The sequence below is a fragment of the Pecten maximus genome, chromosome 18 (assembly GCF_902652985.1).
Source record: "Pecten maximus chromosome 18, xPecMax1.1, whole genome shotgun sequence".
In the NCBI taxonomy this organism is placed as follows: domain Eukaryota; kingdom Metazoa; phylum Mollusca; class Bivalvia; order Pectinida; family Pectinidae; genus Pecten; species Pecten maximus.
The window spans coordinates 13,845,651-13,868,412 of record NC_047032.1 but is presented as its reverse complement, the minus strand read 5'-3'; the positions used below and the strand labels follow the sequence as shown (position 1 = coordinate 13,868,412).

Below are 22,762 nucleotides of genomic sequence, written 5' to 3'. Positions count from 1 at the left end.
ACAGCTGTATGGTGTTCCTTACATCACTGACGAGTCCTATAAGGATGGAACAGCTGTATGGTGTCCCTTACATCACTGACTGGTCCTAGAAAGACGAAACAGCTGTATGGTGTCCCTTACATCACTGACGAGTCCTAGAAAGACGAAACAGCTGCATGGTGTCCCTAATATCACTGACGAGTCCTAGAAAGACGAAATAGCTGTATGATGTCTCAAACATCTGGTCCTAGAAGGACGAAACAGACATACATTGTATGATGCCGTGTAATTCATTTGACTTTACTGTACCCAACTCTCAATTTGCATAGAGGATAAACCGAGAATTATAAAAAGTGTTTGACATTGTATTGCATCAGTTCTCTGCAAGCTAAATTCGTAATATGATATCACTAAATCGTTACTGACCTTCAAAGATAAGAGCTTTTCACCAATGGGTCATTCACCATTTCTTCGAACGTATAAGGAAGGTGTATGTTATGTATAAAACTTTTCGATCAGAATTAATATCGTGAGTCATATTGGGGTCACGAGGAGTTCAGTGAAAACAAACACCTGCTAGTATAGAAAGGACGGATATAGATAAGTTTGACATTCACATATTGAAACTTGTTCTACCAGGATTGTAACGTATTCCGTCCTCTGGCTGGTGAGTATTTATGGACGTTGTTCTGTACTGAAGTAAATGTAACAGATCCCATGATCAATTTAGTTGAAATCGAGCTAAAGGTTGGTTGGTTGGTTGATTTTGTTTTACGTCCTATTAACAGCTAAGGTCATTTAAGGACGGCCTCCCGTGCGTGTGACATGCGTGCGTGTGGTGAGTGCGTATGTGTGTTTTGGGAGGCTGCGGTATGTTTGTGTGAAGTCTCCTTGTGATAGGCCGGAACTTTTGCCGATTTAGAGTGCTACCTCACTGAAGCATACTGCCGAAGACACCCAGCAGCACCCCCACCCGGTCACATTATACTGACAACGGGCCAACCAGTCGTCCCACTCCTAATATGCTGAGCGCTAAGCAGGAGTAGCAACTACCATTTTTAAAGATTGTGGTATGTCTCGGCTAAGGGACAGAACCCAAAGCCTTCCTCACAGCGGCGAACGCTCAACTAAAGGCCAAAAGTGAGGCATTGTCAAGGGAGACATTAGGAAGAAGAAAGTTTGTAAGAAAGTAGAGAAAAGATAAGATCCCAAATTCAGTCGCCTCTTACGATCATGCAATGGGGGCAGCAGGTACAATTCTTACTCCCTACCTGCAGGGCAGACCTCCTATCCAGGAAAGAACTCGTACTCGAGTCTCCAGGGGTTATAGCGATGCTTTCGCAAGCAGCGATGAATGCGGCTAGTCAGCGTCCTTGCCTCTGCCAAAGTCATATGAAAACGTTGCCTTAAAAATTGTAGAGAAGAAAGAAAGAAAAAAAGATAGAGATATGAAATTGTTAAGATATAGTTCTCACAATGGATGCAGCCAATGATATGTCAAATCTTTCCTTTCTCGATTCCAGGACGAATTATTCTGTATCCCTCTTGCTAATTTTGTCTACTCGTACCGTTTGTTGGGGTCTTTCACACAGGGACCCGAGAATTTGTTACAGTCTACGTGTATTTGGACCTTCCCTAGTGTATATAGCACATTTTCAGACGTTTTTATGGTCTGTTTTAAAATTCGGTAAAAATAACACCCCAATGTTCATTATAAAGTATGGAACGCCAGAGCTGTCTTAGGTGATCAAATATGATTATATTCGGTGGTTATGTCTTTATATGCTGTAGTTATACCATTATATGCGGTGCTTTTTACTTTATATTCGGTGGTAATGTCTTTATATGCGGCAGACACATCCTTATATTCGGTAGATACGTCTTTATATTCGGTAGACATAACCTTATATTCGGTAGATATGTCTTTATATTCGGTAGATATGTCTTTATATTCGGTAGTTATGTCCTTATATTCGGTAGATATGTCCTTATATTCGGTAGTTATGTCCTTATATTCGGTTGATATGTCTTTATATTCGGTAGATTTGTCTTTATATTCGGTAGTTATGTCCTTATATTCGGTAGATATGTCCTTATATTCGGTAGATATGTCCTTATACGCGGTGCGTTTCCCTTTATATTCGGTAGTTAAAATGAAACTTTATATGCTGTGCAAACTTCCTTATATGCGCTACAAACTTCCTTATATATGCTGTGCAAACTTCTTTATACTATGTGCAAACGTCTGTATGATGATGACCAAACCCGGAACTTTTTGAGTGGATGAATCCTACAACGACACCGTACAGAGAAGCGTCAAAGCAACCCAGACTCCAGAAACTCCAAACAAAATCTTGCTTGAAGATTTGAAACATGTTATATAATCATGAAATACTGGAGTTTCCTTAGCTGTATAACTATTTTGAAGAAAAGTTATGTTTCATTGTTGTTTAAAGGGGTATGGCGCATATTGGCATGTTTCGACCTAACGGTCACCGTTTTCAAAATCAAAAAAATAAATGTTAAAAACTGAGACCATAAATCTATAACAAATATTTTTAAGATTCTTATTTGCGAAAAATTTGTTTGTTCATTGCAATAGATATTTCATAAAATGACCGTAAAGTTGCATCATCGGGCTATTTGCAACTTTCGAGGGAAGTTTTCCCGCATTCATATCATTTTTTTTTACATAGAGCGCATCGGAAGACCAACTTTTACAATGTCTAATTTTATTCTATATATATCAAAAGATAACTAAAATCCTTTTCTTAAAAAGTGGTCCTCCGATGCGCTGGTATAGAAAAATTGAAAAAAAAATATAGTTGATAAAGCATTTTAATTTTAGCATTAACTAGACTGACTCTAAATGATAACATAAACGTTATTCCGCATAGATCATATGGTAGAACGATCGATTATCAACCCTAAGGTTTTGAGTTCGAATCACTAAGATGTATCTTATTAATATTTTGTTATGTTTCTAAAAATGATAACTTTCAATTTTTCTTGGTCATATTTGAAAGATATTTTCAACATTAAACACATATTTGATATGAATTATTTAGTATAAAGATAGAAATGTTGAGATAAAAAATTTTCACTTAGATAAAAAAAAGAATGAAATCATTACCTATTTACTCCGTATCATTCAAAGTAAAATCTTAATGAACTGAGGAAATCACTGGGGTCACGTGATATTTTACCTGTATTTTTAGCCCAGACTATCGCTGTACGTGGCCTAGGTCAGAATAATCGGAAAACGACCATACCTCTTTCTAAGTCAATGAAAATGATATTAACAATCATGATTAAATTGTCTAAACATACAGTGAGGACGTTAAGTATACCAAACTTTCCCACTAGAAAACAGACTTTGTAATTTGTTTCGTTGTGTGGAAAATGAAGCCTGTTTTTCATAACTTGTCCATTAAGCACTCACTTCTATGGTATTCCGTTAGGGCCAAATTTCCAATATCGCTCCTTCGACCTAAACGCGAAGAAGCGAAAACACGTTGGCAAAGGAGCGAAAAAAAAAACGCCATTGTATTTTCGCTCCTTCGCTCCTCCACCATCGTGTTTTCGCTCCTTCGCCATCGTAATTTCGCTCCTAATTTCGCTCCTTCGCCATCGTGTTTTCGCTCCTTCGCCATCGTAATTTTGCTCCTTCGCCATCGTAATTTTGCTCCTTCGCCATCGTGTTTTCGCTCCTTCGCTCCTTCGCCATCGTGTTTTCGCTCATTCGCCATCGTGTTTTCCCTCCTTCGCCATCTTAATTTCGCTCCTTCGCTCCTTTGCCATCGTGTTTTCGCTACTTCGCGTTTAGGTCGAAGAAGCGAAGGAGCGATATTGGAAATTCGGTCCTAACAGAACACCATACACTTCAGATTAAAAACCTCGATGTTTATAATATACACGTATCTCAAATAATAGTCAGTAAGTGAGTGATTTTGCTTCTTGTTATTTCAACCACAGAGAATGTACAAAAATGTACATACTGATATGTGTCCGTGCTTCAAAAACAAAACAAAAACAAAAACAAAACCAAAAACATGCATAAAACAAAAGATAATATACATAAACGTCGCAAGTTTTAATTGTAAATAGCTTATATAGTAATACGGTTGCCTTCTAGCCCTTTAGTTCTGTCTGAACCAGTAGGCAAGGGTCGCGGGTTCGATCCCTCCGCACTTTTACGTTGTTAGTAGCATATGAAATGTGGCAGTAGAATAATGATGTCATTATGCAGTGCACATGTCATCACGGATATGATATTTGTGATCATCTGGAATCCGACATGGCAAAGTGAAGACAATGCTTTGACAAACAATAAAAATTTCCGCCGATATACGTATAGATGTAATACATTGTGTTTACATGTTGTTGGTTTTTTTTTAATGGGGGATGTATAATTTACAGTCTATATGTATTGGATTAGGCCCTAATATTGGCCTAGTTTGTAGCATATTTTGCAGATGCGTTGTGTCATTATTTTAAATTAACATCCTCCCCCCCCCCCCCCCCCCCCCCCCCCCCACCCCCACCCCAAAAAAAATAATAACAAATGAATTAAATCTGAAAATGTGGTACATGTTCTTAGACTGTTATTCTCATGTCCCTGTGTTTCCTTCTTGATTAACAGTGAGTCAGCTGATTATAGCTGTGCTCTTCTAAGACTTTACCTTAATTCATATTATTTCATGATTATATACCATGTTTCAAATCTTAAAGCAAGATTTTGTTTGGAGTTTCTGGAGTCTGGGTTGCTTTGACGCTTCTCTGTACGGTGTCGTTTTAGGATTCATCCACTCAAAAAGTTCCGGGTTTGGTCATCATCATACAGACGTTTGCACATAGTATAAAGAAGTTTTCACAGCATATAACGAAGTTTGCACAGCATATAAGGAAGTTTGCACCGAATATAAAGTTTCATTTTAACTACCGAATATAAAGGGAAACGCACCGCATATCAGGACATATCTACCGAATATAAGGACATATCAACCGAATGTAAGGACATAACTACCGAATATAAGGACATAACTACCGAATATAAGGAAATGTCTACCGAATATAAAGACTTATCTACCGAATATAAAGACATATCTACCGAATATAAAGACATATCTACCGAATATAAGGTTATGTCTACCGAATATAAAGACGTATCTACCGAATATAAGGATGTGACTACCGCATATAAAGACATAACCACCGAATATAAAGTAAAAAGCACCGCATATAATAGTATAACTACAATATATAAAGACATAACCACCGAATATAATCATATTTGATCCCCTAAGACAGCTCTGGCGTTCCATAATAAAGAGCTGTGAACATTGAGGTGTCATTTCTAACAAATTATCACCTTCCTGTGGTATTTCATTAAAGAGGCTTGCCCGCAGAGAGATCAGAAAAATTGGCTAATAGAAAAAGATTTTTTACACATGACAGATTGTTGGAATTGTTGGGTTTTTCATTTTATTTTCCTTATAAAACGCTGAAAAGTGATATTAAAACCTCATTTTTTAAAATATTATTTATTTAATCGCAACCCGCAATAAGTCCCCGCTATAAATAAGTCTTATTTGATTGACACATCAAAGAAACAAGCACGTGCACAGTGTCGCACAGTGATAACTTCAAAGGCAGCGGCGATTTACAAAGAAGATTTGCCGTTATATTCCATACATTTCCCTCGCAGGTTGAGTTTTAAAACGTCTTTTAAATACATATTCTGTAATTGTTTTCAAGAAATAAAGTCGGAATCCTCTAATTTTGTTACATAGAAACGTGTACTGAAGTTTATTTAGTGATCGGAGATGTGCCGTTTACCGGTCCGTCTGCGGGTAAGCCTCTTTAAACAAATATACGAGCAAATACTCAGCCCCTACCGCCGATGTTTGTGTTTCAACATATGTAACTTGTGACAATTAGACAGAAATTATAACTCTATGGCGCGGGAAGGATGTCATAATTAAATATTTTTGCCTAGGCAAAAATAATATTGCCTAGGAAAAATTCGATTTCTGCCTTGGCAGAAATAATTTTGCCTAGGCATAAATCGAATATTGCCCTGGCTGAAATCGAATTTTGCCTAGGCAGAAATAGAATTTTGCATAGACAGAAATAATTTTGCCTAGGCAAAAATATTTTATTATGACTTCCTTCCCGCGCCATATAACTCTCCCTGGTTGACGTTTTTCTGGAATCAATGGTGAAAGTTCTTATTGACATCAAGATTGCTGCCCCTTCCCATCCAGATTTTGACACTTCCGTCGATCTGTTTTGATTTTTCTCCGTCGCCGACTTTTGGGATGGCGAAACAGCTTAGCCCGAGTTTCCTCTGGCCCGGCCTACACCAGACATGGTGACAGGGCCAGAGGAAACTCGGGCTAGAAACAGCTGTATGATGCATTACAATTTATTTATTTTGTTTTTTGCTCTACCGATTTGTACAAAGTAATGAAAGGCGCTCTTTCGTAAGAATCAAACTACGCCATATAGCTGTTTCGTCCTCCTAAAACTCCTCGGTGACATTATTTGGGAGTGTTAATAGGACCAAACGTCTGTATATACGTATAACAATTAAATGGAGTATCTAGTTAGATTGTTTCGCTCTACCGATTTTTATTGAAAGGTGTTAATATCTTGAATCTTTCGTGTAATCACTTTTAAACTATCACTGACGAGGACAAAACAGAGCTATATGATGCAATCATTTAATTTTTACCGACTTGTATCGAAAGGAATCAATGTTATTACACTTATTAATCTTTTCGACAGATATCAGAGATGTATAAGGGACTGTTTGGAGCCATTCTCCTGGTGTGCGTCATCATCAACGTACAAGCCTGCAGTGACCACTACCAGTCCAAACGTTGCTATTGTCTCTGCGAAGACACGCTTCTGACTCCCTGTCTCAGCGGCTGCAGCTCCCAAGCTACTTCCGCTCCAGACTCTGGACATCACCATCACCAATCGGTCTGTGATATCCGTTGCCATGACCACATGTCAGCCTGTCTCACACACTGCAATTGGGGTATATTTCCCAGCTCTCAGCCAATAGTAGGCTAGGTAACAAACAACTCTTCCGGTTTTCAACACCACCCAACGTCGACTACATATATATTTTGAAGAAAGAGATGCACTACTTTAGAAACCAACAGTGAAAATGATTTAATTTATTTGAACCAGTACAGGGCTTATATACATCAAAACCCTGTTAAAGGATCGAAAGACGCTGAAACAGTACTAAATAGTTACTCGTGCGGGTTTTTAAAGTCATCTATTATAGCTCTGTAATATTTGGATATTTGCCGTATTTTACTAGTTCGAAATAAAATATATCTCAATAACTAATTAACCTCAATAAAAATTGTGAAATTGTGTCTGTAATTATGTTTCATTTTTGTGACGCCTGCAAAAAGCAGGCGATATATACATGTAGGTACCACAATGGCGGCGGCGGCGTCCACAGAGATTTCCATGCGATAACTTGGGGCCGATCAAACTCAAACTTCATGCAAACTTCATGAAGATCTTTCTTATCACAAGTTGGGATTTCTTTTCGGGTCCAAAGGTCAAAGATTGAGGTCACTGTTACTAAAAATAGAAAATATGTTTCATGCGATTACTGAATTTAAGTTCCCTTGAGCTGATTAAATTCAAAACTTCACCAATAAAAATGATGGTTCTATGCAATAACTCTTGTAAAATTTTGACTCCTGTGACCTTGAATATGTGTCCGTCAATTTATTTTTTTTCAGCAAAATTTACCAGGCCTCTTGCCATGAATCTTCATTTTTATCTGACCTCTGTAGCAATGAATATGAACAAAGGTCATTTCATTTCAAAGACTTTGTTGAGATTTATCCAGGGAACCTACTAGCTAAATATCACCAGAAACCTTTTGAATGTGTATCACTTACTTAAAATATGGGTCAAGGTCATTTTTTGCTAACTTCATCAGGCCTCGTGCCAGGAACCTTCATATCTTTATTCTATGCCCTTTGCTGTTCATAAGCCTAAGAGTAATTCAACAATGTTGACCCCTGTTACCTCGAAAATGAGTCAAGGGAATTCCTTTGTGCAAATTCTATTGGAACCTATATGCATATCAAGAGAACCTCCTTCCCAAATATATTAACTGCATATAATCCGAGGTCGCATGAGCATATTACATGTTAGATGGTTGACCCATGTGACCTTGAATATTGGTTGATGCCATGTACATGTAGTTTTGAATATTTCTTGGGCTTGATAATGGTGATAACATATTAAATGTTGTGATTATGAATTTTTTGATTTCATGATGATGATGATGATGATGTGGGCAAGTCTGAATGAAAGTGACATGCTTTTTATGTATATTAATGTAAAACATTTAAAAAATAAACTGAATAAAAAAAAAAATTCCTTGGGCTTTACCCAAAGAACGTTTATCTACTGACTACTCTTATAAATTTTCTAAAAAGACCCATGAATGCTGTTTAATATTTTAAGGATCTTTCAAGTACACGCCTACACTTTCAAATAACAGACCAAAAGTATAATGTTAACAAATAACAAATTGAAAATTAAGATATAAATCCTCGAAATTTAGGTAAAGCTGCATTCGAAAAAAAAAATGTCTATAAAGATATTTGTATACAAAAACAAGATATGGGCAACTCACGAACCGTTACCAGGTCTTGGCAGATGATTGACTCTAGTCCAATACTCTTTCAAAAATTTTGATGAATACTAGTTTTTCTGACAATATTCTGTCTATAAACATATACACTTACATTATGAAAGAGGTATAATGCCAAAACAGTATACAGAAAAACAGAAAGCACACGTGCAAACTTCAGTGTGTGGCTGTGTGGTGACTATACATCGGTGAAGTTTCAGAACTTTCAGTTTGGACAATTGGATTTGGTCCAAAAAATAAGCCCAGGTGCACAATTTCAGAGTGTGATAACTAATCACCGAGTTTCAAAAATTTAGATTAAAACAGTAGAAGTTGTCGATACAAGGCTTTGTACACAGATTAACAGACAGATGGACAGACGGACAAACAATCTGATTACAATATATCCCCTCTATGTTACTGTGGGAATACAGATACACCAAAGCTTTTAATCAATTAATAATAACTCTTTGTTATATGATCAACAAGTTAATATTAATATTTTTATTTTCATTTATTAACTCAATATGAGTTGAACTTGTCATCCAATACTTGGATCCACCGTAACTTTGTCAACAAAGTCAAGTGGTAACAAAGAAACATCCTCCTCATCTATCCTTGAATCTGATTGGATAATAGAATCAGAATTTGAACCAATCACATGTTCACTTGTCCAGTAGCTCTGTTCACTTGAGTCAGATATTACAAAACAGTTTTCCACATACAGTGTGTCCGCAACACCTACCAGAGATTCATGGTGGTGTAATTGTTTCAATTCCTTAACATTTTCCCTATTTAATCTTTTTTGAACTTTGTCTCTTTCACGTTCCCTTTGACGGGCCTCTTCGTTCACATGTCTCACAATTTTGCGTCTTTCTCTATCCTTCCGTCTTTCCTTTTCCCGATACTCAGGGTCATTCCTCTTATTTCTCATTCTTGCTCTTGCCTGCTCCTTTTCTTTTTCTCTGAAAACATCAAGGATTGAAATTATTATTTTAACACATAACTTGACCGCTCTACCATATCATACAGTAATACTGCTATACATGTGTGTAATAAAGACTATTAAGTATGTATTATATAAATAGAAACTTTTTCAAAAATATTCACTTGTAATCTCATCAATATGATCATGTAATAAACAGAACCTTGCATGCATGGCAATGTTATAACAAGAGGCCCAGTGGGCCTGTATCGCTCACCTGGATTTCACGAGATTTGAAACAAGAATCATGATTAAGTATATTTGTCACTGGGTATTGCTATGTCAATATATCATATGCATTTTATATGGGTACGTTAGGTTTTTATGCCAAAAAATACATTAATTCATGAAATGAAATTGACTTTTGGCGCAACCTAATAGGGAATCTGCTACCACACAAATGTGAGTGATATCAATTGCTTAGTTTCACAAAAGAAGTTGTTTAAACCAATTGACCCCTTTTGACCCTGCCCTCTGTACCCCGGGGGGGGGGGGGGGGGGGGGGGGGGGGTCAGTTCCTTCCTTTATAAAATTTTGAATCCTTACCAAAAAGGATGCTACCAGTCAAACATGAGCTGTTTTAGAGAAGAAATTGATCATATCAATTTAGCAAAATTGACCCCTTTTAGCCCCACCCCTCAGTCCCCTGGTGGGGTCAACCCTAAGATTTGTGCAACTTTGAATCCCCATCCCATGACCATGCTACCATAAAAATGTGAGTGATATCCATTGGCCCTGTCATTTGTTCAATTTTGAATTTGTAACCCAAGGGAATGCTACCAGTTAGATATTAGAGATATCCATTGCTTAGTTGCAGAGAAAAAGTTGTTTATATCAATTCTGCCAAAATGACCCCTTTTGGCCCCGCCTCTCAGCCCTGAGGGAGGTCGGTTCAACTATTTGTACAATTTTGCATCCCGACCCCAAAGGGATGCTCACAGTCAAATATGAGCAATATCTTTTGCTTGGTTTCAGAGAAGTTGTTTATATAAATATAGCCAAATTGACCACATTTGGCCCCGCCCCTCAAGACCCCTGGGGGGGTCAGCCCGATCAATTGTACAATTTTGAATCCCCACCTAATAGAAGTTACTAGGCAAATATGAGCAATATCCATTGCTCGGTTTCAGAGAAGAAGTCATTTATATCAATGTAGCCCAATTGACCACATTTGGCGCCGCCCCTCAGGCCCCTGGGGAATCAGCCCCATCATTTGTACAATTTTGAATCCCAACCGAATAGTGATGCTACCAGGCAAATAGGAACAATATCCATTGCCTGGTTTCAAAGAAGTTGTTTAAATTAATATAGCCCAATTGACCACATTTGGCCCAGCCCCTCAGGCCCCTGGGGGGTCAGCCCCACTGTTTGTACAATTTTGAATCCCCTCCCAATAGTGATGCTACCAGGCAAATATGAGCAATATCAATAGATCGGATTCAGAGAATAAGTTGTGTATATCAATATAGCCAAATTGACCACATTTGGCCCCGCCCCTCAGGCCCCTGGGGGGTCAGCCCCATCATTTGAACAATTCTGAATCCCCGCCCCATAGTGATGCTACCAGGCAACTATGAGCGATATCCATTGCTTGGTTTTAGAGAAGAAGTTGTTAATATGAATATAGCTATATTGACCCCTTTTGGCCCCGCCCCTCAGGCCCCTGGGGGGTCAGCCCCACCATTTGTACAATTTTAAATCCTCACCCCATAGTGATGCTACCAGGCAAATAGGAGCAATATCCATTGCTGCGTTTCATAGAAGTCGTTTATATTAATAGAGCCAAATTGACCCCTTTTGGCCCCGCCCCTCAGACCCCTTGGGGGTCAGCCCCACCATTTGTACAATTTTTAGTTACCACCCCATAGGGATGCTTCTGACCAAATTTGGACAAATTCTGATCAGTAGTTATGAAGAAGAAGTCAATTGTTGACGAACGGATGGACGACGGACGACAGACGACGGACGAACGACGGACGCAACGGTATGGCATAAGCTCACCTTGGTCCTTCGGACCAGGTGAGCTAACAAACAAGACAATTCTGAGTCCCCATCGGATGTGAAATTATATGCCAATAATGCAAAGATGATAAAGTAATAAATAAGGTGAATACATATCCAAAGAAAAGATGTTCCAGTGACTAGCCCGGAAAAACTTTTCGATGTAGGTCAAAGGTCAAAATGTAGGTCAGAGTAACCTACTTTTGATAAATGTCACACTTCCTCACTGATTAAGAAGGACAACAATACACATTGTTTTAACTTTACATTCAGAAATGGAGAATAACACTAAATTGTCTGATATTTATACATCCCCGTGTTGACATAATATTGAATCAAAATGCTCCATTTTAATTGCAATAGATTTTCAAAATAATGTTGATAACGCACCTGAATGAAGGATTTCTACGGAGCCTCTGTTTCAGCAGTCGAGCCCTCTCTCTCTTTGTCAAGTCCTCCAGGGATAAAGCTGTCTGCGTGTCACATTCAGACATATCAGATGTAACATATGGAACGTTTTGTAGGTTGTTGTTCAAAGCTGGCCTCTGACTTTGTAAAATTAAAAAATAATGTAAATAAAAACAATAACGTTCAATACATAAGTAAAGAGAATAATCATAGAATCTTACATGGACCCATTCCGTGGACAGGTGTGTTATCTCAACCGGAGTGTAAGAGTTTAGCTGGTCAGCATGAGGATTTTCGAGTGCCAAATAACTAGCTAAACTCTTACATACTTGAAATATTCCTGTCCACAGGCCAGGCTCATGTTTGAGTTTCTTTTCACATACAGAAACAAAGAGTAATGGATTAAGTTGTTGTGAAACCTAGCTGACTCAGAAATGCCCATGAAATCAGCATCAGAATTGATGACATTTTGTGCCATGGTTACGTAACATAAAATAGTGACGCTACTCTTTTGTGAGTAACAAGTAATAAAAGATATAGATATCAACTAACATATCCACTCAGTCTTAATTCTGAGAATGCATCGATACCTGATGCTGTTAATGGTGGATGAAAACACAACAGAAAACCACAGCCAATCTAGCACATGTCACCCAGTGAGAATCCAACCCCATACTGAAGCAAGTGGTGTGCAGCTTAAGCATGCTTGACTGTATTCGGCGATTCCTAACAGAACATCACAGTTCACGGCTACTAAGGCATGAAAGGAATAACACAAGTCCTTACTGTAACAGAGCGAATGATTAACAAAATCTAAATCACTACCTCTGCTAGGGGTCCAAACCTGGGACCTCTGGCTAACTAGACTAACGCTCAACCGATTGCGCTAAACAGAAGATCTCTCTAGCCGAATGGTATAATGTGGCTAGTATTTACCAGGGCTAAATTACATTTGGCATCTCTTGAGGAAGAGCTTTAGTGTATTGCAATACACTACAATATTCCAGTGTTCTGATGATATACTGATTTTCTGTAACTGAATATAGCAAGTCCTCCTAGTACAAATTTTTCATCCTCGGCGTGACAAAAATCTTATCAGAAATGTCCCCTCATCATAGAGCTATGATATAGCAACTAAAGTTCTACATACTATTTTTTACGTAAATATATTACAGAAATCTATATTTTTCGTGATTTCTTTAATGTCAAACAAGTCTAAATTTTCATTTAGAATTGATATATGGATCACACCCTACTTACTAATGGAAGTTTTGTCTGAATCAATACTATCCATTTGGGAGGAATAGTCATAACAAGATTATTGTCACAGGCAGACAATGGGGGACATGTAGCCTAAGCTTCACCATTACATAAGCTATTCTGGTCTTTCACTAGCAGTTTCCACAAACTTAGTCATTTTCAGAAGATTTGAAAAGTAAATTGATGATAAATGAATTGTTTCCAAAATACAAATTTCTGAATACCTTGCAGTGCCAGAGTGTTCCAGACAAATATCAAGGGCGGATAACTCTGATTCTGTGATTACATCACTGGACATCAATTTATTTCCATCAGTTTCACTTGAATCGGACCCAGTGATATTTCTAACATCATCAAACAACAATGAAGGACACACAACATCATCACAGGTCTCTGATTGGGTACTGATAATATTTATTTCTGTATCATGTAGAGGCAGGTTCGTTGTCGTGACAACTGTCTCGGCCGCTATGTCAAACGACACTACAGATAAGTCTGGGTCATCTCCATCATGTGCATCTGTCAAAAATTAAATTAAAATTAACATGTAAATGAAAGAATGATTTTGGCCATATATTTTGAAAAAGTCAACATGAATTCAGTAAATAATACATGTACGAAAATATTTGAATTTGACAGATTTCTCTGAATCTGATAACACAGTTAGCATGGCTCTTGTCGGATTATCTACCAATTCAATACCACCAAGCAATATAAGCACTTGTTATATACCTAAATCCCAATGTAAGCATGAAGTCCAGACAATTTTACAACAGTGGCTGTTATATAGTGATGGGAATCAGGTTCACTTTCAGAATTGATACCGTAATCGGACACTCAAAATCGATTGATTATAAATATAATCAGTTTTCTAAATTTAGCACAGAATTGCCCTTTGCAGAATGCTTTTTTATTGCTGTACATCTCATTGATACTGTAAGACATTAGATTTTATTACAGTATACACATCTTAGCCTTTCTTATCAATATTTTTTATACTGAACACAAACAAGCATTTAACAGTTGTTAATATATTTAAATCTATTAAATCACTTATAAACAACCAATATATATCAGTAAAATATAAGATCAACTACAGTACCTCTTGGTTCGGTAATATTACAAAAATTCAGCCAAGATTTACAAACATTTTCAGAAATTTCTGATCAATTGCCTTTTGAAAATCATATTTTCTATCAAATGAGTGTAATTGTTTTTGAACTAGTTTTCAATTATTTTTGATCTTCAGCCTACTACTACTGTTATGTGCTTCAGAAACTGGAGCAGGATGGACAGTATCAAAAAGCCATTAAATACATCCAACTTCAAAGGAATGGTATCTTACCAAATTCATGTTCAAGATGGGCCATACTATGGTCTGGGATGACATGTCCATGTGGAGTGTACATTTCTACAACCTCATCGGTCTGATGGCTGTGATGACCTGTGTCATGGCAGCCATCTTTGAGATCCGAGTCATTTGCTTCTATCATCTTCCCATGTGATTGCATTGACAGCAAACACTTAAAAGACCTTTATGAAGTCATCATACCCTAATGTAAAAAAAAAAATCACTGATATATCTGTATTAACTTAGCATTTAATGGCATGCCCATATAAAAAGTAATAAGTATATATATAATATTGGTAAATGCCCATATAAAAAGTAATAAGTATATATAATATTGGTATATATATATAAATGCCCATATAAAAAGTAATAAGTATATATATAATATTGGTAAATGCCCATATAAAAAGTAATAAGTATATATATAATATTGGTAAATGCCCATATAAAAAGTAATAAGTATATATATAATATTGGTAAATGCCCATATAAAAAGTAATAAGTATATATATAATATTGGTAAATGCCCATATAAAAAGTAATAAGTATATATATAATATTGGTAAATGCCCATATAAAAAGTAATAAGTATATATATAATATTGGTAAATGCCCATATAAAAAGTAATAAGTATATATATAATATTGGTAAATGCCCATATAAAAAGTAAATAGTATATATATAATATTGGTAAATGATTAAAAGTATCAAATAATTGTTAATAAATAATTATGCACACTTTCCTGTCATGTACTCCAAAAATGTTTAGTGCCTTGATTGGGGAAGAAACAAGAAGTGGTCTAAGGGCCTTAACGGTCATCGGACTCTAAAGACCCTTGTACTATTGTAGTATACATACTCAATAGCAAGTATAGTGACACTGTTGGCCATGGCGGCCATTGCTGATTTTGAACCCATCCGAAAATAAACAACACTTGGTAAGGACCATCTCAGGATCATTTCAGGTAAGTTAGAGCTGAATTCCACTAATGGAACTTGCGAAGAAGTTTGAAATAGGTGTTGTTCATGAAAACCATAATTGTGCAATCATATTGCAAAATGGCCGTGATGCATGCATATGGCTACCATGTCAAGGTTTTTTGCGAGGCTGAAAAACAACAGCATTTTGTTGGCTCTCCTTCCTTAACATCCTCGCCAATTTCCAGCTCAATGGTACCAGTGGAACTGGAGAAGAAATTTAAAATGTGTTCAAGATGGCCGACATTGTGGCCATCTTGAATTATAGACCGACCCAAAAATTAACAACACTTGGTCACAACCATCTCAGGATCATTCCAGGCAAGTTTTAGCTAAATCCCACCAGTGGAACTAAGAAGAAATTTGAAATGTGAAAAGTTTACATACACGGCGGACGACGATGGCTATGTTACATCCAATCCATGAACAGCAAAATATCTTTAAACCTAGTTATATGTACATGTGTTTCTTCATTGTATATATGCCAATACACAAATTAAATGCATGATGCAGAATCATTGTTATGTCTTCATATACAGTATATGTAACTTACTCTTAAGCATTACCATATCACACTCCTCTCATATCGCATCATGACAGGAAAACTGGTGAGCTTAAAAAAAAAATAGACAATTACATTTAAATTAATTGTACATTTTATTTAAGACTTAGTTTCCTCCCACTCTTAGTCATGGCCACTTATACTAGTGGTAAATATATATGACATTAGAGGAAAATCCGGAGCCATTAAACTTCCCTATCAAAACCTTAATTGCAATCCACCATTTCCGATATACCTTCAATATCCATTTTCAAATATTGCAGTTATTCATGTGCATGGATTTCATGTACATAGATTCAGACTGAATCCTTTATTTGCTCTTCAGAATTGGAAAACATGAAAGGATACATTAACTTTACATGCTAGCTAAATATATTCAGTAACTGCTATTGTACAAATGGATCTTCTCTGTGTATTCATTGTCTCTTGATAAAAATGTTGTATTAAAAAAAAAGACTGTTAATTGATTTTTTTTCTGATCAGTCCCGTAATAAAACATTCGCAAATTTACATTTGGCATTTGGTGCGTTAATGTTTGGCTGCTTCGTAAGACCACAGGGGCAGGATTAGTCTTATACGATGTATTAAAATAGCCAGAAATACCTATATATACAAATGTATATAAAGTCTTTACATGATACTTTAGGTATATCTGGCTATTTTTTTAATATAAGACTAGGCATGCCTCTGTTGTATGACGCTCTGGTTTGAGTGGCTAAGCCGAAGAGTATTTTTCCCTCAGTAACTTACTGTCAACAGAGCCTTGTAGATCACGTGATATACAAGTCTCTGCTGTCAAACAGCTGTTTGAAATAGGTTTTTTTCACACGTACGACTACAAGCTACTGTACGTGCGTTTTTCAGATTTTCATGTTTCCGTCCCCTCAAAACGAGAATATGCATTTAAAACCAAAAAAGATGGACTACATCACCATAGGTAAATATATTATCATAATATTATTTTCACTGATAATGAAAACGAAACTAGAATACGTATGAAGTCCAGCGACACTACACTGTACCGATACACCTGTCAGGGTAACCATATAATCGATTTCAAAATGTTGTTACTGTGTGAAGGGATATTTGTTGTTATGAACCGATGTTTAGCGATCTATTACACAGATTTCTAGTACAATTTTTACGAACACAATCTTTTTTAAGTTTCATACCGTTACAGAAGAGAGATAGCCTTGGTTCTGTTTCTCCGGCATTCGAAAGCGGAAATGTCCCATAGATTCTAAATAGCAAAACATATAACGGTTCTTCATAATATTCCGGATTAATCAAATATTTTCGTTTGTTTATTTCTACACAGGGACTTGTCATAGGTCTCAGGTAGCTTATCATTCATTCTCAGTAATATAATACAATTTAATTTATTTTCCTGTTTCTTTTCCAAATCAATCGAACATAATCCTTTCAACTATAAATACTGTGTATTCCGTACATGTACATTTTGTATCACAGAATCACAGGCATAGTCTCGTTGAAAGCTTAGTTTAGCTGATTTATGGCACTTTATCATCATTTCTTTACTGCCTTTAATTTGTTTTAGAAAACATCGTTTCAGAGTGGCTTTACCGCGATACAAACGTTACTGCCACGATTTTAGACGATAATCATACTGCAGTTTTATTCCACTATAATTTAACCTAAAGGCATAACTGCAACGGATGTATTTTATTTGTGGAGTGTATACGTCGTATCATGCGAAAGGAAGATAAGAATATGAATAATTGTTTACGTGACCTACTTTGAAACTTTGAAATGGAATATATATTCTATAGCTATAGATTTTCCTTGTAATTTGTGGATACTACTGGATATATATACATGTAGTATATACATAAATTTCAGTTACAGATATAATATGGATAGCAAGACCGCATAAGTAGAAAAAAAAACAGGAAAAAGAAATCAAAAACAAAAAACTATTGCATTAAATTGGTTTTTATTGCAACTTAGTTTATACAGACTTAGGTTCATCACATTCAAGGACTTTTCCAAGACTTCTAGGACAGTTACTATAAATGATGAAATTTTGGAAAAATTTGATAGTACAAAATTACATAGTTTTATTTTGGTCATAGTAACATACAGTATGAAGTTTAGATAAGATCCCAAGTATAGTCACCTCACACGATGGGTAGCAGGTAGAATTAGTATTACGCCCTACCTGTAGTATGGAAAGCCGGTACGACATGCTTAATGCTTTTTGGCGAAATGCTTTATTTGAAATGCTTTATGCAAATATTTTAATTTATAATCGAACTAAAGGGATCAGTTGTAAACAAAACGACCATTTTTTGCTTCAAAATGGATAGTTTCCCTCTTTTAGGTCTAGAAAGCATTTCGCATACATGTATATAGCAATTAGGATGTATCATTTTGCATTTAATATTACGAATTTAGCATTAAGCATTTAGTAATAAGCATTTCGCATTAAGCCAAAATGCTCAACGTTGATTACAAAATGTTGTTTTGTGAAATAGCCTTACAGTTGGCCTAAGCATTTTGAAATGCTGAGCTCAGGACCAACTGTCTTTAAGCTTAGAAGCAAATCATGGGTGTTTTTTTTCTGTTTCTAGTATTGTTATCCTCAATTCATCGCCGGTTACCCATGGTTGATTGTACTACGCTACACTAATCACGTGAAAATTTAGCTTGGCGATATCCGACCACGTCCTCAATTACAAATGAACATTTATCCTAATTTTAAAACAGCGTGCGTATAATGGAAATATTTTTTTTTAAAGTACAACTCAAGCTTTTACCATTTCCCATTAATTACTGATCACATGACGATGTTTACACAGTTGACGAGGTCGATCTGTTTCTATGCCATGAAATACAGCTGAAAGGTAGGTCATCACTTTAGATATATAACATGCAATGTGACCCCAATGTAACCTCAAGCTAACCTCTAAATGTACCTATTGTTATATACGAAATGGGTCTCGCAGAAACACATAAGGCTATATGCAAAATGGGTCTCAGGGGAAAATGAAACTCACGAAAAACGTGGGTTAAGATAGTTTTTTTTTCTGTCTTTCCACACTACTCCGTCTTTCTTTGCTTTGTTTCCTTCTGTAGGTGTCTCCTTGACAGCCGTCCTCATATGACCCTGGCTGTTGGTGTCTCCTTGGCACCCGTCCTCATATGACCCTGGCTGTTGGTGTCTCCTTGGCACCCGTCCTCATATGGCCCTGGCTGTTGGTGTCTCCTTGGCACCCGTCCTCATATGACCCTAGATGTTGGTGTCTCCTTGACAGCCGTCCTCGTATGACCCTGGCTGTTGGTGTCTCCTTGACAGCCATCCTCATATGACCCTGTATGTTGGTGTCTCCTTGGCACCCATCCTCATATGACCCTAGATGTTGGTGTCTCCTTTACACCCGTCCTCATATGACCCTGGCTGTTGGTGTCTCCTTGACATCCATCCTCATATGTCCCTTTGATGTTGGTGTCCCTAGATACCCGTCCTCATATGACCCTGGATGTTGGTGTCACCTTGAAACCTGATCAATAATGCTACCTCATGATCACAGAACCATATACTGCCGAGGACACCCAGCAGGATACCTCATCCGGTGACATTATACCGACAACAGACAGACTCTCGCATTGTGAAGGGGTCATTAGGAAGAACAAAAAAGATAAGATCCCAAATTTAGTCGCCTAATACGACCAGGAAATGGGCGCAGCAGGTTCAAATCCTACGCCCTACCTGCAGGGCAGTGTAAGAATTGTACCTGCTGACCCCATCGCATGACAATAAGAGGCGATGAGAACTAAATTTGGGATATTACATTTTCTCTTTTTTCCTATCCACTGTCTCTTTTCAGTAGAAGTTGACCGAGATGTCCTTCAGCGCTTTCAGTATCAACATACCACAGCTCCCAAAATTACACTAATCATGTCATCTCGTGCACAAGGTTGGTCATCCTTAAATGAACGTTGCTGTTGATAGTACGTTAAACAATTCAGAATCAAAACTGGTAGCTCTCATAATTAATTAATATGCTTAACAACGGATTTCCTAGATAGTATTGAAATAACTAATTTCACATCGTAAATTCCTTCATGTATATGGACCTTGGTTTAAAAATACATGCCGATCCCCGTGTTTCTTATTAGATTTGACTAATTAAAATAGTTTTGTAATAAATACATCATTTATGGATCCGCGCTGTCATCCTTGACCAATTTCGTCAACTTTGAGGACGCCCTGTCCTTCAACTGCATCATGGTTGCTGTGACGTATACGTACAGCCGTTTTGAAGTGTCTTGAAGGAGGTTGAGGTTGGCCTGTATCAATGAAATTATTTCAGACCGAGACCACGGATGGCCCTGATATGCCCTGAGTATCGAGTGGATTTCCGCTTTAGTGAATTAAAGAACCAACTATTGTTTACTATTTGAATTGTGACTTATGACGTCAAAAAAAAGAGGAAATTAAAGAAAAATATAATAGAATGTTGAAATTATATGTTACCACGGGTATCCACTTGCATCAGCAGAAAATACGAAAAAAAAACACGTGTATGTATCACCGACCGAGACATCTACTTTGGCCAGTCAATGTTTAGTGAATTTCTACACAGGTAAATATATTTTTAGCTTTGATATTAAGATATATATGTAGACAGTGTGTATACATTGGTTTCCCAATGCATGATCAGGGCCTAGCCTGTCCACGTGTACATGTACATGTTATTGTCATTTGAATGAGAGTGGAATGTGTATCATGAAGCCCCTGTGTCTGTGCATGCATCTCGAGGATTTTCATAGGCGCATGCGCGGCAACATCGGCTCACACACCCCAATCCCTCGCACGTTCATTCCTAACTATGACATGGACCAGGATACATGAGTCCCCACTGATCATTCCCAACTACCTGGTAAGACAGCACAACATATAAATATATAAATATATATAATGCGCTTCTATTATATATTATCAAATATGCGTATTATATAAATTATATAAAGAACCTACTTTTATATCAATTATGTCCTTTGGACTTATACTTGTTATATTTATATTTGTAGGCTCTATTTACCAGAAATATAAAAGAAAACCCTACTACAGAGTTTGTGTTGTGATTGCATGTCCTCACAAGTCTAAATATAAATATCATTTAAAGAGGCTTACCCGCAGACAGACCGGTAAACGGCACATCTCCGATCACTAAATAAACTTCAGTACACGTTTCTATGTGACAAAATTAGAGGCTTTTCGACTTTATTTCTTGAAAACAATTACAGAATATGTATTTAAAAGACGTTTTAAAACTCAACCTGAGAGGGAAATGTATGGAATATAACGGCAAATCTTCTTTGTAAATCGCCGCTGCCTTTGAAGTTATCACTGTGCGGCACTGTGCACGTGCTTGTTTCTTTGATGTGTCAATCAAATTAGACTTATTGCGGGTTGCGATTAAATAAATAATATTTAAAAATGAGGTTTTAATATCACTTTTCAGCGTTTTATAAGGAAAATAAAATGAAAAACTCAACAATTCCAACAATCTGTCATGTGTAAAAAATCTTTTTCTATTAGCCAATTTTTCTGATCTCTCTGCGGGCAAGCCTCTTAAATATATATTTTGATATGACAAATATTATCTTAGAGCGTTCGCGATCGGTCAAGCAAGTCTAAAAGGTTGAGATTACCGTAAGGTGGCACATACCCGTGACGTATAGCGAGATACTGTGTGTAAGTCCCCACTTAACCTACGCCATTGTCGAAAAGAGAGCAGTTCCCGCTCGACATCAGAATGGGCCACCTCTCATTCATACAGATTCTGGCTCTCCTTATGGTGATTACCATAAACGCTTCTACTATATCCCGTTCAGGTAAGTTCATTTTTTTAAAACTAGAAATCATATAATTCAAATAAACATTCTACCAGAGTATTTTATACGCCCGTAAAAATGTATCAGGAGTATTACACAGGCAATATTCCTTCACGTGAATTTCACGTGATTTTTTTTTCATGTGAATTTCACGTGAAGGAATATTGCCTGTGTATGATATAGCGTTGTCAGTCGTTCATTCCAGCGCTAATTTCTCAATGTAATAGTCTTATAAGTAATAGATTTAATGTTTGTATTCAAAACTCCGTTTGAAACATTATTTTTTTTATTTTGAAAACGGTCACCGTAAAGTCGAAACAAACCAATGTGGGTAATACCTCTTTTAAAACCTAAGATGATTTAAGGGAATTTAAAACTCTCCTGTGATCTACAAACATAATAGGAGTGCCTGAATGACCTCTGAAATTTACTTTTTGTATAATATGTAAGTAAAATATAAACTTTATTTATTTTACAAAAATTGTGAAACAAGGTATATAACTTAATATTAATCACGCTTGTTTCCCGGAAAAAAAAATAAGTATAGAAAATAGTGAAATATTGAAATAAGTATAGAAAATAGTGAAATATTAAAAAAGTATAGAAAAATGTGAAATATTAAAAATGAGTATAGAAAATACATTTAGTAGTAGAATATCAAAATGAAAATAGAATATTAAAACTAGTATAGAAAATAT

General features: G+C 36.6%; 2 protein-coding genes and 1 long non-coding RNA gene across 5 annotated transcripts in view; 2 read left to right on the top strand and 1 right to left on the bottom strand.

Moving 5' to 3' along the window:
• The first annotated feature begins 432 nt into the window (after positions 1 to 432).
• LOC117316614 lies at positions 433 to 7,371 on the top strand. The gene is made up of 2 exons (XR_004529955.1): positions 433 to 646; positions 6,769 to 7,371. It is a non-coding gene; the product is annotated as an uncharacterized LOC117316614 (long non-coding RNA).
• A 1,768-nt stretch (positions 7,372 to 9,139) lies between these two features.
• Positions 9,140 to 17,443, bottom strand: LOC117316613 (chromatin assembly factor 1 subunit A-like). Of its 2 annotated transcripts, none has more exons than XM_033871285.1 (6): positions 17,375 to 17,443; positions 16,194 to 16,253; positions 14,656 to 14,863; positions 13,535 to 13,829; positions 12,033 to 12,191; positions 9,140 to 9,621 (listed from the first exon to the last, which is right to left on the bottom strand). In XM_033871285.1, the coding sequence occupies exons 3-6, from the start codon at positions 14,819 to 14,821 to the stop codon at positions 9,198 to 9,200; spliced, it is 1,044 nt and encodes a 347-aa protein (XP_033727176.1). In that variant the 5' UTR covers positions 14,822 to 14,863; positions 16,194 to 16,253; positions 17,375 to 17,443; the 3' UTR covers positions 9,140 to 9,197. The 2 variants fall into 2 exon arrangements, with proteins under 2 accessions (XP_033727176.1, XP_033727178.1); XM_033871287.1 differs by having other exon boundaries at positions 16,207 to 16,253; positions 17,375 to 17,403.
• Positions 17,444 to 20,979: 3,536 nt separating this feature from the next.
• LOC117316612 (zinc metalloproteinase nas-36-like) overlaps positions 20,980 to 22,762 on the top strand; it is a 31,129-nt gene continuing 29,346 nt past the window's right edge. For both annotated transcript variants that reach the window (XM_033871283.1, XM_033871284.1), the window contains exons 1-2: positions 20,980 to 21,106; positions 21,839 to 22,064. In XM_033871283.1, the coding sequence (XP_033727174.1) occupies positions 21,986 to 22,064 (79 nt within the window). In that variant the 5' untranslated portion in view covers positions 20,980 to 21,106; positions 21,839 to 21,985. The remainder of the gene's footprint in view (positions 21,107 to 21,838; positions 22,065 to 22,762) is intronic.